Raw genomic sequence first — 14,939 nt, forward strand, 5'->3', positions numbered from 1 at the left:
GGTCCTAAGGAAGCTTTCCATGCAATAAACATTTCTGCAGAGACAAACATTATGCAAGTGGAAAAAACTTTGGAAGAGACAAAATCTCTCCCTAGGGAAAAAGGATCTTTGGAGATTCTGGTTTTGGCAGTCAGGGAGGAGAAACTCTCTCAAAAACAGTATTTCTGTGAGTTCAGAAATATGTATAACCAAGAGTTTAAAACTCAGATTCCTGTGTATTTTAAAAGAATTAGGCTGTTAGCCACATAATGCTCTACAGATGTGATGGCATTAGATAACATGATTTATGTCAAAAAAATATAAAATTGGTATGAAGAGACCGGGTAGAATTTGTTTATTGATGACTTACAGTTGTAGGACATAACTTAGGATGGCAACATGGCAACTGCAAGAGAAGTAGACCTTGTCAAAAGATCTGCTGTCTGACTTTGAAAGTCAGTGTACAAAGCTCTTCTATATAAAATAACATACAGAAAAGGAGGCTTGAAAAGTAGAATCTACAATGTGATTTTTCTCTAGACATTGCCTTATAATTGAAATAGAATATTTGAGGAAGACTGTGTTTCTCAGGTATTGCTACAGAACGGGTAAGGAACGTATAACATTGTCAGTGTTCTTTTGTAAATTGTGTATTTGAAAAGATTATTTACGGAGCAATTCTGAAACAAGTAAAAGATACAGCTTTTTAAAACAAGCAAACATACAAAAAAACCCAAAGAGAAAAATGCAAGACAATTTAGCATAGTGATTTAGGCTCAAGTATTCAGTCTTTTCTGGGTCTCCTCTTTCTGTACATCCATCAGGCAAGTTTTTGTTCTCTAATACAACATACATTTTGAACAAATTCTATGTACAGTAACAAATGCTATTGATTTTGGTCCCATGAGTACGTATTTTTAATGCACTTGGACAGTTTTCTATCATAGGTAGCAAAAGCCTGTTTACTATTTACCATAGAACACAGCCTGCCTGAGATGTGCAGAAATGGGGCTTTTGATGGTCTTTCCCTTACAGCAACACCAGCGGGACTGATGCCAATTGCCCATTCTTCCTAAGCAGGTAGGAGCCTCTTAGAGACATTGCGGATGTGAAAGCATAAAATGTGAATCGTTAAAGCCCATCATAGGAAGAGCAGAGGGCAAGATGCGGGGATTTGCCACTAGCAACCCAGTTAGCTATAGATACGTGATCATTCAGAAAATACCTTTGAAAAACATGTTTTAGGCTTGCAAGAATGTCGGTTGCTGTCTGAATGTAGGCTAGATGCCTTGAGAAATCACTTCCTTGCCATCTTTAATTTTTTTATGTATCCGTGTTAAAAGGTTAAAAGGTTAAAAGTCTTTTCTAGTTTTCACATACATTAAAGAATGATTTATTTGTTCTTTCCTCCTTTGCACTACTGTTTCCAGTTTAGGTAGACAGCCGGGGTAGTATCACAGTGTAGATGTGGAAGTCTTGCTCTGGTCTAGTTTCATACAGTGACATTTAAGTGAAATATGTTTTTATGAGCATGCTAGTTTATGAAGTTGTGTCAGCTAATTCGACGTATGCTTTTAATAGTAGAGTTCTGTGGCTCCTATATGAGTAAATCCTGTAAGGCCCATACTGTAGTTTAGTTTTTAATGATATTTTGTGGCAATATAGCAGTAGTTTGAGTCTGTTTCACAGAGTCGCAGAGATCTAGGAAAAGACCTTTAAGATCATTGAGTCCAACTGTAAACCCAATGCTGCCAGCTCCACCACTAAACCATGCTCCTAGGGAGCACATCTTGTCTTTTAAGTCTCTCCATGGATGGTAACTCCACCTCTTCCCTGGGCAGCCTCTTCCAGTTCTTCACCACTCCTTCTGTGAAGAAATTTTTCCTAGTATTCAGACTAAATCTTCACTGACACAACTTGAGGTCATTCCCTCTCATCCTATCACTTGCTTCTTGGGAGAAGAGTTCAACAGCCACCTTACTGCAACCTCCTTTCAGTGAGCGATGAGGTCTCCCCTCAGCCTCCTTTTCTCCAACTAAACAGCCACAGTTCACTTAGCCGCTCCCATGAAACTTGTTCTCTGGACCTTTCTTGAGCTCCATTGTCCTTTTGATGAGCTCCAGCACGTCAGTGTCCTTCTTGTAGTGAGGGGCCCAAAAGTGAAGGTTTGAGGTGTGGCCTTGCCAGTACTGAGTACAGAGGCAGCAAAAGATGCATTAAGTAGAGTTACTCTGAACTGGCCAAGGAGGTGGCAAAGGAGGATGTGGGGACAAACTCACAATGGTGACATACCCTTAACAAAAAATTGTTTTCAAAGTAGTCAGTACAAGCTCATTGATATCTTACCAAAGGCAAAGGAACATTTTTACCTGGTTTAACTCAGAGAAAATTAATTTAGGGATCTTTACCTTCATAAAGATGAAAGGGAAAGGGGACAAAATGGGTGGATAGTGGTGAGTAGCTTACAGAAAACTCAGCCAACGTACTTTTAATCTTTGTTTCCTTGGATTCTACCTTCTAGAAGATAACTCACCCATTGGATTTATCATCGTGTTTAAACAACTGTCAGGGACTTGAGAAAGCTATAGTTTACATCAAAGTGTAGTGAAGTAAAATCAGCTTAATTGCTCAGCTGAGGAGTCCAATACAATAAAATAACTAAAGGAGTCTTATGGGCTTACAGGTGAATCCAAAACTGAGCTTACACAAAAATGGAAAATGCACGGAAGGATGAGCTAATTCCATGTCAGAGCTGCAGCCGTTTGCTGGGGGAGCTCGGTGATTCGGTTCCCATAAAAGAATACACGTAGGACTTTGGCTCCCTGCCTTGCTTTGTTCTGACCTAAAGAAAGATCTGAAATCACTTAGAGTTTTTGAAAAACTAAAAAAGCCACCATCTTGGAAATCTTCGTTTGTGACTATTCATTTATTTGCATTAGATGTTCCAGCCCATCTGTTCCGTTATGCTCTGTATGTTCACTAGAGACTTAAAAACATACTTCTTAAATATAGTAGGAAACCAGTGATTACTTTAACTAAATAAAATGATGACTTTTTTCTTTACTGAATCCCTGTCTAGAGATGCTTCTTACATCTCATGCTAAGTAAAGTGATTTACATTCATCGTATGCACTGTGTGCAGGCATTGGTTCGAATCCCAATTAAAATAATATTTGTCCCAAAACTGAGATAAAAGGAGATGCTAGTGAGTCTTCTGACCTGTGAAAAGAAGAGAGAACTCTTTACGCTCAGAGCACACCTTTTGTTGCAGGACTAACACAGCTCTTGGAAGGGGTTTTGTTTATTTACATGTTATATGAGGAGAGCAGTAAAGTTACCATTTGGGTGACTATGATGACTGGGGAGCACCACTTAGAGCTCATACCATACCCATCTAGTTACATGAATCTATGGAACTGGTCACACTCTTATTAATACACGTCTCCAACAAAATATACATCAAATTTCATCATCTAAGGTAATAGTTTCGTTTATAATAAATTACCGGTTATGTAAGCCTTGCCTACACTAACAGTTGGCCATGTTATCCTATGTACGCCTATTAAAAATGGAAGACATTTTAGTGAGGTTTGGAGTAGATGAGATACTGCTGGGAGGGAGAACATTAGAAATATGTTGAGATGATAGAGGTCTACAGGTAAACTGTGACCTCATGGAATTCCACCATGGTTTACTTGGGATTTGTCCTGGATATAAATATAGTTTGTTTTAGATTGTGTTGTTTTCATGCTGTATTTGCAGGCAAAGAAAGGAAACTATGCTTTCCTGTGGGATGTGACAGTGGTGGAATATGCTGCGCTGACAGATGATGAATGCTCTGTGACAGTCATTGGAAACAGCATCAGCAGCAAAGGATATGGGATAGCACTCCAGCATGGAAGCCCCTACAGAGATCTTTTTTCCCAGAGGTAACCTGAAAGCTTGTTTTACAGGATTCTTTTCTGCAAGCAGCAAGCCATCCCATTCATGATTCACATTAATTTTGGCCAATTATTGGATAAAAGACAGGGAATAAGTGACAGCAGAGAGGTTACAAGTTCAGTCTTCAACAAAGCTGCTACTTCTGCTCCATGTGCACCTGCTTAGGGAGAAAGGGACAGGAGGTTGTGTGTAGCTTTACACCTCCAGGCAGCTCTGCTTTTGGCAGAGAAAGGATTGATGTCCTCAGAGCTTTGTATGAGCTAAGGGAGAGACTGAAGAGAGGCCTTTGATTCAGGCTACATTTTGCAGGCTGTGAAGTGATGTATTGCTACCTACAGTAAGCAAATAATAACACCCTGGTTTATCCTTTAGGGTGGAGAGACAGGGTAAAGCCTCGCAACAGTATGGGAAAACAAGAATTGTGGAGCATTGCATTGGATTGCCAAGACTAGGAGACTATAAGACTGTGCCATTTAGTGATCTCTGAGCTATCAGCTAGGCATATCTTTTTCATGTGAATGTGTACACTGCAACAAAGACATGCAGTAGTGCAAGCATGCGTGGCCTTAGCAGAAGGTGAGTGGTTGCTTCGCTTCGGGCAGGGAGCTGAAGCAAGATTTCCTCATCTCACGTCTTCCTTATTAAAAGGAGTAAAACTCCAGCTGCATAACCAGAGACAAAGCTGCCTCAAGAGAAAAGATTGTTAGTAAACAGCTAAAACAGTTACCAAATCAAATCCAGCATGAATCATTCATGGAGAGAAAGGACACTTCAGAAGAGACAAAACAACAATTAATTGGCAACTGTTAGCAATAATTCACGAAGTAACAACATGGAAGTAAAATCCTTTTGAATAAACTACATTTGCTGAAGTAAGTGAGTTGGTTGCTGCTTAAACAGATTTGTTTTGTGGCACAAAAATAGTAGCATGTTTATTTTCACATGATTTTGAAATTATTGTGGGAGGCAGCAGTGAAGTGGGTCGAGCATTTTGCTAGCAGGACCAGCTGTTGCAGCTGAGTGTAGCCGCACCAGCCATGACTTACTGGAATATGGTGGTTTCTCTTGGAAATGCATCTTGCAAGGCAGTGGAATTTATTGACTGTCTGTTCTTTTTCTAAAGTTAGCCCGTGGATTTTTCCTGATGCTGTGAGTGGACAGAAATCCTGGTGTAATAGAGTTCCAGATGAAGGATACTACGTGGTGGTGGTGGTGGGATGGAATTTTGAGTTGTGGGATGGTAGATTTACAAGTTATGTGACATGTGGAAAAGACAAAAAAAGCTGTGAAAAAGTATCACTGAAAAAAATACTTGTCTTCTGAAATTTCTGCAGGATCCTAGAGTTGCAAGAAAGTGGAGATTTGGATGTTCTGAAACAGAAATGGTGGCCACGGATGGGACGTTGTGACCTGAATAGCCATACCAATGCACAGACAGATGGGAAGGCACTCAAGCTTCACAGTTTTGCAGGCGTTTTCTGCATTTTAGCAATAGGCCTTCTTCTTGCATGCTTGGTGGCAGCATTGGAGTTGTGGTGGAACAGCAACCGTTGTCATCAAGAAACACCGAAAGAGGTCCATAACTTTTATTCTTATCACAATTAAAAGTATAAAACACGAAAGAAAGAGAGAGTGAGTGGAAGTTGTGGGATTTTAGGTGCTCTCATACAATAAATTTGAATTACTTTGATTTGCCATACTAAGCTTTGCTTATAACTTTTTGGGTGGTTGTGTCTAAACAAATAAAAAAAAAGCAGACCTTGTCTTTTGTGCACATGGAAGGTGCTAAACTGACAGCCCTGAAGACTAAAGTCCTCTATTTATTTATAGAGCAGATACAGCATGGGCAGCTGCAGTGCAAACTTCCCCACATTGCCCCACCAATGTGCCTCAACCCTGACCTGGAGAGATCACCTTTAGGGGTAAGAGAGTAGTTCAGAAACGTGCCCTTGGCCTCTCTGTTGTGAGTGACAGGGAGGCCAGTGACAGGCATCCCTTCGTGCTGTCTATGGTAATGTTTTCTTTGATCTGAGACCCCCTCTATTGACTGAGAGAACCATGTCCATCCTGTGCAGGCTGTGTGACTGCCAGCCAGCTGGTAGCTGTTTTCCGTCGTGGCTGACCTAGGCTGAGTTTGAAGAGGCACACAAGCAATTAAAAATAAACCAGCTAATTATTAATTGAATAAGCCATATTGCCATGACTCTGTTTAAATGCTTCATTTCTTTTGAAATCGGTTTTATTTCTAAAAGTAGGAGCCTCAGTAAGGCAAGCATTTTTTTTACCTAGGAAAATACATATGAGAAATTTCTTGGCTTTGAAGTTTTCACACACAGCACTGTGTAGTATTTAGCAGTGCTATGATAGAATAATCAGTCAGTACTCAGACCTATCTTGCATGAAGCCTGTGTTTGTTTACATAGATTAAATGTTTAACAAACTAACCTCTTGTAATTTTGGAGGGACTGAGGCATTGGTAGGTGCTTTCATCTTGGAACAGATGTTTGTTACAAGGAAATAATAGCAGCGAGCTGCACTGCAGCTGGAAAATAATACATAGCCCATCAGTTCCAATCTGTTTGTCAAATTGCCAGGAGTACTCCACTAATTGACATACCTGTAAGCAAATCTGGCAAATGGGATCTGAAGATATATGTTGCAGTCTGTAATGCCATGAAATATTTATCAGTAAGATTCCGAATATTCTTCTGAGTTCTTACTTGTCCCATTTGAATTTATCCATTAAGTGCTCCATGCTAAACATCTGTACCGTGTTTGTGGGACAAAGCTGCAAAGTCATTTGCCTGTGGCTCCACAACATATGACAGCGAAAGGGGAATTTTGGTCAAGGGAAGCATGTCTCGGCATTGCACAATTCAGCACTTCAGAAACAGGCACAGGGAGAGCACGAGTAGGAACTCTTGCTTACAAAGAAGCTTTCCCATGGACCGAAGTAACTGCTCTTTGGCTAAATCCTGTAGCATTTTTCCCTGCTGCTGTGTAGAAGTCCTTCCCGTAGGTCCTTCCCTGGAGGTCCCATGCCATGTTAGCATTGCTGAGGCCTAAACCTGAGGGGCAGAGGGTTCACTGCCTGCTGTGAAAGCCTGGCAGGGCAAGGGGCAGGGACGTGGTCTTATATGTCATCACGGTGGCTGTGCACAGCATTCCTCCTGCCCTGCTCTGCAGTGCATTCCCGTCTGCACTCACCTCTGTGGTCTTTGTAGAGTGAGATGAGAATATGCCCCACAGGCTGTTTCATATAGGTCAGATGAAGTAATTCACTCTGTTCGTACAAGGAGATTTAAATACTCAATTTCCATCTCTGAAAAAGGATCTATCTTACTAAGTTTACATATTTTTTTTTTTTTGCGCATCCCCTTCATGCCTCTTTTTATAACTGTACAAAGGACTACTGCAGATCCCTGCCTACCCTATCCCGTCTTTCCTCTCCTCCCCATCCCTCTTCTCCTCCTCCCTTTTCCCTCCAGTGTGTTCTTGGTTAAGGTTGCTCTGTATGTCTTCTTCTGCAGTTTCTGTGAGAAACAAATAGAATACTTTTAAGCTTCCATTTTTTAAAGTATACGAAAGTGCTTGGGAAGATCCCCTGTGTTTGGGGCTGGGTCTGTGCTTGGAGCACAGCTAGTGTGGCTTAAGGGAGGCAAATAGCACTCATGGAGAGGCTCAGAAAAGGTCAGGGATGAGGGTGCTGGTGAGAGAGAGGGAACAGAGTCATTGGGAGCCCTGGCACAAGTAGGTGTTAAGGTTGAATGAGGAAGTGTGTGTTCCCGAGGAGAGGGCATGAGGGTGAGGGCTCACAGGATGAACTGGCCAGGAGGAAAGCGTGAGAAGGGTATGTGAAGCAGGCAGGATGGAACACAACAAGGGGGCCCTGGAGAAGGCAGCTGGGTGCCATGACAGGCAGGCAGCAAGAAGCACCTTTCGATCAGGTCACAGCAGCTGTAGGGAAGAGTGACTGCTGCCCAGCACCATAGACAGGCAGCACCTTCAGAGATCCTCCATTTAAATGTGAGGCAGCCATTTTGCTGGTGCCTTCTAAACCCTATTTCCACCCAGCCCCCAGCAGTTTGGATTGTGTAACATGTCAGCCGTAGCCTGGGCCCAACATGTGCACTCAAAGCTGTCGCAGCCCCGTGGCTGCCACAGTTCCAGCCCCTCTCTCCTCCCTGGGTTAGACCTCCTGGGTGCTTGGGAGCCGGTGAGGCAGAAGCAGGTAGAGGATCATGGCTCGTGGCTGCCCATCCTGTGAGGTGTCACATGTGTTTGGGGGACTCTGGTGGCTCTCTGGTGACAGTGACCACAACATCCGCTTGGATAAATTGGCAAACAAATGTAGCAGAACCCTCTTGGCAGGTTAGTGGGTAGAGATATTTTATTTATGTAGTACTAGTGAGGAGAGATTGAAGCGGGCGTGCTGATGGCTGCTGTAATTAAGGTGGGAAACTGTTTCAGAAGAGAGGATGTAGATTGCTTGAAGATTTTCGATGTATTTAGGAGAACCAAATTTCAGAGCTTTTGAAACAGTGGGATCCAGGGATGAGAGGAGCATTGAGTCCCGGGGGAGTCAGAATCATCGGATCATCAGATGGTTTGGGTTGGAAAAGACCTTAAAGATTATCTTGTTCCAGACCCTTACCATGGGCAGGGACACCTCCCACTGGATCAGGCTGCTCAAAGCCTCATCCAGCCTGTCTGTGAACATCTCCAGGGATGGGGCAGCCATGGCTTCACTGGGCAGTGTATTCTGCTTGAGTCAGGAACAGCAGCTGAGCATTGCTTAGGGGACCAAAAGCAAAAAGAGAATTTGATCTCCAGGGGAGTGCATTCAGGATATCTCATTTCTATCTCTGCATGTTATTGAGAATTTCTTCAGCAGTATCCAGAATAACAGAGCTGTGACACACATAGCATATACACAACGTGAACATCTGCCTCTTAGCTGCATCTGGCACTCCAGTGAAGTTGTTAGTTCAGTAGCAGCTGCAAACTTAAGTCATGCTGCTGATTTTCTTCTGCTTTTAAAAGGCTTTGGCAAAACACAAGTGTTGTGATATCACCTAAATATTGTGGGAACTGAACTATCTCCCAGCCATTTTCTTCTGTGAAGTGCAGAGGTTGTGGAAGGGGCTGATTTTCATGCAGGCTTTGGTGTTGTCTCACGAGAAGTCGCTTCATGAGGTGAAGGCGAAGAAGTTGGTGTGTTTGGCTTCTGTCACCCTTACCCTGATAGGAGCTTTATAAATACATTATAGAAGATTACAGTTGATTCAGGATTGAATGAGGAGTTGCCATAACTTGTGGAGTCCTTGTGTAATGTTCTCTCTTTGGTTTGACCCACTTGGTAGGCTGCATCATGCCACCAATTACCAACTCAAAAAGCAGAGAGATGCTGGGAGGATGGATGCATGACTGCTCTAGCAGGTTTATGACAGGGTTGGGCAGCCATGCAGTGTGCTGGAGAGAAAGAGAAAGGATTTTTTTAGAGGCCATCGTTTTGTATGTCAAGGTTCTGTGAAGTCGGTAGCTGCAAGAATGTGCACAGCCTTCATTAGCATTAGAGAAGTGTTTTCAGTTGACATTTAAGTGCTGATATTTGCTAGCTTGATGTCTTTTCCTCTTCCGCTTTGTATGCCTTTGGCTTTTTTGGAGGTCAGCCTGAGCCAACACATTGGGGTGTTCAAGAACTCGGATGTCTGTGTGGTATAAATCACAATTCTTAATTACAATTAGTGTGAAAAACATAGCCTGTTTTTTAAACCTGACAGCGTAACTTGAACCTTGATATTAATCTGATCTACATTTGCAAAGAGTTTATAGGAAGAGCTACATTAAACGGAGACTACTTCCAGTCGGACTACTTTTTACATTATTCACATACAAAGAAAATCTGCCTCACTGAAATAAAAAAAAAAAAGTATTGTTTCCACCCACTAAGTCAGTTCATCAAGATAAATCTCCAGGAAGGATGGACTTCCTTTACTTTCCCCCAAATACAATGGCCATTCATTTAAATTTCTATCATGCAAACAATACTGACATCTCTTGTGAGAGAAGCAAAGTTTGGTTTGATTTTCTTTTTCAGGATGTTGATACAAGATATTTGTATTCTATTCAAAGCAGACTTGTAAAAATATTTCTAATGAGTTCTGCTGCAAAAATATAAATGTTACTGCTTTTAATTCTTCATTTAATCCTTATTTGATCAGATTAAAAGGAAGATTAGCTCCAGCATCAGGAAAAAATGTGTAGGTGCAGCACTATGCCACTTTCTTCTATTAGGGCTCAAGTTCGTAATCTCTTAAATTTGGAAAGCCATCTAGTAATATTTAAATGTCCTTATTATTTTCTAATTCAGGAAAATTTACATTTGATCATATTTTTCAAATCAGGTTTTCTGAAGTTTGTAATCATCCTCTCCTAATTGTAATCCTGTACCCATGGTGAAATTTAGCCAGCTCATACATCTCTCTGTGTGTGTTAAAATCTTGAATTTACGCAGCTGCAATACTGATACCTAACCTTTTGACTTTGATAAGCTGCAGAAATTTGGGGAGCTGTAAAATAAAAAATGAAAATTAATATTTATTCTGGAATCTCTATTCAGTCACTGTATGTCCCTTTTGAATAACTGAGCAATCAGATAAAGTTATTGAAACCTGCTTCCATAGAAATGTCGAGCTTTCAGTAATTATCTCTGGATTTTTATATCTTTTGGTGTGGAGTCCTATGCATTTATTTCATGATATCAGTAAGCTGTAATATAATTTGGATCATTTAACTGCCAAGAGCTTTGCCAAATCATCAGGTTCTTCATATCTTTTATTCTCTTTGACAGTCTGAAAGACAGTTTTCAAATCTTCATTGCCTTTATGATCAAGCATAGCTGCTTACTGCAAGGGACTCACCAGCATCCTCTGTGCTTTATCAGCTGTGTCTTATTGTGATACACTGTTCCCCTTGAAGATTATTACTTTTGAGATCTCTTCAGAAATGTTAAGAAAGCAGTCCTAGTTCATCCCATACTATACTCGAAAACAGTTAAAACTTAGAAGCAAAGATAAAGTGTCACACTTTTCACTGTGCAAAAATGTATTCACTAACACCAAATTAATGAGCAACCACACATCAAAGGAAATCAGTCACTTTCATGGGATGATTTTTTTTCTGGGAACTGATAATTGTTGCATCTTCCATAAAGGGTGATATTGATTCAGTTATTGCTAATATAGCTTTTGAAAGACTATGTTAGAATGATCTCAATAAGTTCTTGGTTTGATCCTTTTTTAGCTCAGGTAATATAAATCAGAAGTGTGTCTTCTGCAGGCTGGCTGTGCTACTCCTTACAATGTGCATGTTTCAGAAACTGTACCCAAAGTGTTTGCAATTTCATAATGCATGAAGATTTTGGGGTTTTACTGGTTAAGGAGTAGCGTAATTTTTCACATCCTAAGTTGTTACTAGTCATCACCTCGTAACTTGTGTCACATTTATAATTCATTAACAATCACAGTCTTCATAGCTTAGTTTGTGATTTCTTAACTTTCCTGTGCTTCCATAAAATCATTTTATTCAACAGACTCTTTTCAATTTTCTATCCTCACTTTTTAAGTTATTAAAGGGGGCAACAACTTAGGTACTGAGACTAGTACACAGACTTGTATACTAGTAACAGCATCTTATCATTCTCATTTCCTGCTGCTCCCAGCTTATTAATGTTTTTAATGTTAGTGAATCTCAAAAAATCTAGACTCTGCAATACCTTATAGGATAGGAGGAGGCACCAAAATTACTCTAAAAATTATCCCAAGTATCTAGGCAGTATACAGGATGAAAGACGGAAAACCTGTGTCTCTGGTTGGACTCGATGATCCAGTAGGTCCTTTCCAATTTAGTGATTCTATGATTCTGTGGCCAGGGCAGCATTGTCTGATCTGCCTTACGTTCCCCTAGTTCTGTGTTAGATGAGATACAAATTCCAGCCTACCTCAGAAATCCATATTTCTAGCTTTAGTTATGAAAGTTATCCACTAGGGCTCTCCTCTGATATTAGAAGACCTTGAAACCCAATGTACCTTGGAAATGGAAATACGAGCTAGCAGGTCCAATAGATCAAAATGCGTCACTGCTAAGATTTGTGGTTTGCACTGTATTCACTTCAGTTCTCCAACCAGATATTCTTCCATGGCAATCAAGGCTTGCATATCTTCAGCATGGTTTCAGAAGTGTTGTTTTTGATTATTAAAGATTCTTATTCTTTCCCCATTATTTTCATGTTCCTTGTCTTTGTCACTTCATTTACCTTGTCTCCTTTGTGGTGTTATCTTTTTATCTGACAATTTGATTTTCCCCGGGATGGTTCCTTTTGAGAATGAAAGGAAACATGAGATCATCAAACTGGTATTTTATTTTCCCTTCACTGCATGTCCTCTATATTTTATCTTGTTTTTATTTTAAATTATTTTTTTCTGTATTTTTATGACATGTCTGAAATCTTTGTACATTTTTTGCTCAGTTGCATATAAATGATCATTTGTTTGTACCACTGTATTGTATTTTACTTTTCTAAGAATAAATAAAGTTTTTTTGGGGAAAATAAATCACACACACACTGGCAAAATAATGCATTTTAATGCCATCTAGAAATTCAGTTTCAAGCAAACTTTGAACATAATAAGCTGAGAAACTTCATTTAACTAGCATTTTTAAATCAGCAAAGCAGTGTTAGGAATCAGTCATCCCAGAATGCAAGTTTAATGTTGTTTAATGATGAAGTATAAGCTGGAAGAATCAGTTAAAAGAAAAAGGGAAAAAAAAAAAAAAAAAAGAAGAGGAGGATATACTATATAAATTGCTTTTTACAGAAACTGATAATAGCTGGAAGGGCATCTTAACTAACTCAGTGCTGGCTTTTTACATGAGTGAAGAAGCACGATTTTCCTATTAGAAGTCCCTAGCAGTGAAGCAGATATTCCATAATATCTGGTCACAGACAGTGTGCTCGTTCAGAATCCAATGAAATCAGTCAACTCTCCCTATTGATCACCATAGATTTAGGTCAAGGCTGTAATGGATTTAGAAATGACAAATCATTCCTGTGATTAATGACACCGAGCTCAAGCTTCTGCTACCCAAAGCAGTGTTGAAGCGTTCGAGTTTGGTTCCAGCATATTTCCCTAGCTGCAAGGAAGGGATTTTTTGTGTTTGGTTTCATTTTTCTCTCAGTCATATAAAGAAACCCTGTTAATGGAAATCTTAGGAGTCTAATCTGGATTTACTCAGTGTGAACCTTGCGGGAGTGGGAAATACTGAACCAAAGTAAGCTTAAAAACTGAATGTTGCCATGCAGAGAAATTGGAAAGAAACAACCTGTTTAAAGTTCCAGTTTGGTAATGAGTTTAAGTCCTTGCTTACATCACCTGTCTCAGAGAACTTCTGTGGCCTCTCATGTGCTTGGCATGAGCTTATGTGTTTTACTGAATCAGAGCCTTAATTTGTCGGATTCGTTTAGGTTATTCACAGTGTTTACAGAGCTAATGTTTGTATATTTTATCTCAGCCTGAAGTGGTATTTTAAAGTTGACTTTTTGAGGGGGGTTGAATGTTCAGTAATAACAGAATCAGTAAAAGTTTAAAATAAAAAACATAAAATGTGACTGTTTTCTCCATATTTTTTTTACATTTTTGTGGTTTGTAAAATTCTTCCTGCTTAGCATTAAAACGTGTACATAAAATTAAATAAGAGTTTGATCCTGATCTCACCCAGATCACCAAAACACTTCATTTTAGCAGTGTAGGATCAAATTTAAGTTGCTTTGAAACCAACATTTATAAAGCATAAACTGAAAGCCAACATGTGCATTGAAGTGATTTGCTAAAGATTGACCTTACCATACAGCGATATTAACAAGCAATTTCTAAATCAATTTATGCACAGAATTTAAATCATTTTATGATAGATGAAATAAGGTTTTCACAATATTAGCAAAATATTAAGGTGTTAACACAGGTGTTAATATTGTGGAAAATATATATTTAAACAGACAGCAAAACCGAAAAACAGCCTCGATGGTTTAGTTATGATTTTCTGTGACTTCAGAACCATATTTATAAATGCATATATAGAAAAGACCTACTCAAGCTTATTCAACATAAAAAGTGGTATTTATTCAGAAGTAGTTAGTATCCAAGAGTTTTCTTCTGGGAAACTGGTGGCCAGATTTTTATTATGCTGAAATGTTTTAATGATTTGGCTAGCCATGTCTTTTCTCGTGTTGAAATAGACTTTGGGCAGTTTCCAAAATATTGAGTGGGGATGCAGAAATTTAGGTTTTAATTAAACCATTTGTGGCTAATGGTCAGAGTAGGAGTTTTCTGAGTCTTTCACATAACTGGAGTGGAGACGAGAGGCTTTGCCAGACAACTGTTGCTGGACCTCAATTAGGTTGTAGCAGCAACTCCTTGTGTCTCTTGTGCCAACTCTCTCTTGTACTCCTGGCATAATAGGAAATAATGGGAACTTTTGAGATTTGGATTTGACTAGGCTGGAATGGTGAAGAAGGATGCTGATAGAGCAATCTGTTACGCCTGATGCTCCAGTAGAGTAAATCAGACTGTTAAAGGGTAACGTTGCTTTGCTTTGAGCTCAGTAGAGTGAAAAATTGCATTCCTTATGGACTAGATAATCATTTAGGATTTAAAAGCTGTGTAAAGCAATGTAAAGAATCCATTAATTTTTAGTGAGTTCTGGAACAGAACCTTCGTGAATTTAATCTTACTTCATAAAAGAATAATCTACCGCCACACAGGGTCATTTTAGATGTAGTTGAATTCTGAAAACACCATCCCCTTTAGAACCTTCCTCTGCAGAGGTAGAATTTGCTATTTCAGATCAGTAGTATGAGAAGTAATAAGTATATGTTTGCTGAAAAAACGTGTAATATTGATTAACTTATTAGCCTCACTATCTTGATCCTTTTTTTTCTCCCCACATCTTTCTTTCCC

The 14,939-nt window shown here is 39.7% G+C and overlaps 1 protein-coding gene across 8 annotated transcripts in view; it reads left to right on the forward strand.

The window, feature by feature from the left end:
* The window catches only part of GRID1 (glutamate ionotropic receptor delta type subunit 1), a 599,405-nt gene that overhangs the window by 570,489 nt on the left and 13,977 nt on the right, over positions 1–14,939 (forward strand). For 5 of the 8 annotated variants that reach the window (XM_054071863.1, XM_054071862.1, XM_009570372.2 and 2 more), the window contains 2 exons: positions 3,742–3,908; positions 5,256–5,496. In XM_054071863.1, coding sequence (XP_053927838.1) covers positions 3,742–3,908; positions 5,256–5,496 — 408 coding nt within the window. Of the gene's footprint in view, positions 1–3,741; positions 3,909–5,255; positions 5,497–5,751; positions 14,895–14,939 lie in introns of those variants that run through there. The other 3 variants (XM_054071868.1, XM_054071866.1, XM_054071867.1) reach the window with 3 other exon arrangements.

The sequence above is a fragment of the Cuculus canorus genome, chromosome 7 (assembly GCF_017976375.1).
Source record: "Cuculus canorus isolate bCucCan1 chromosome 7, bCucCan1.pri, whole genome shotgun sequence".
NCBI lineage: Eukaryota > Metazoa > Chordata > Aves > Cuculiformes > Cuculidae > Cuculus > Cuculus canorus.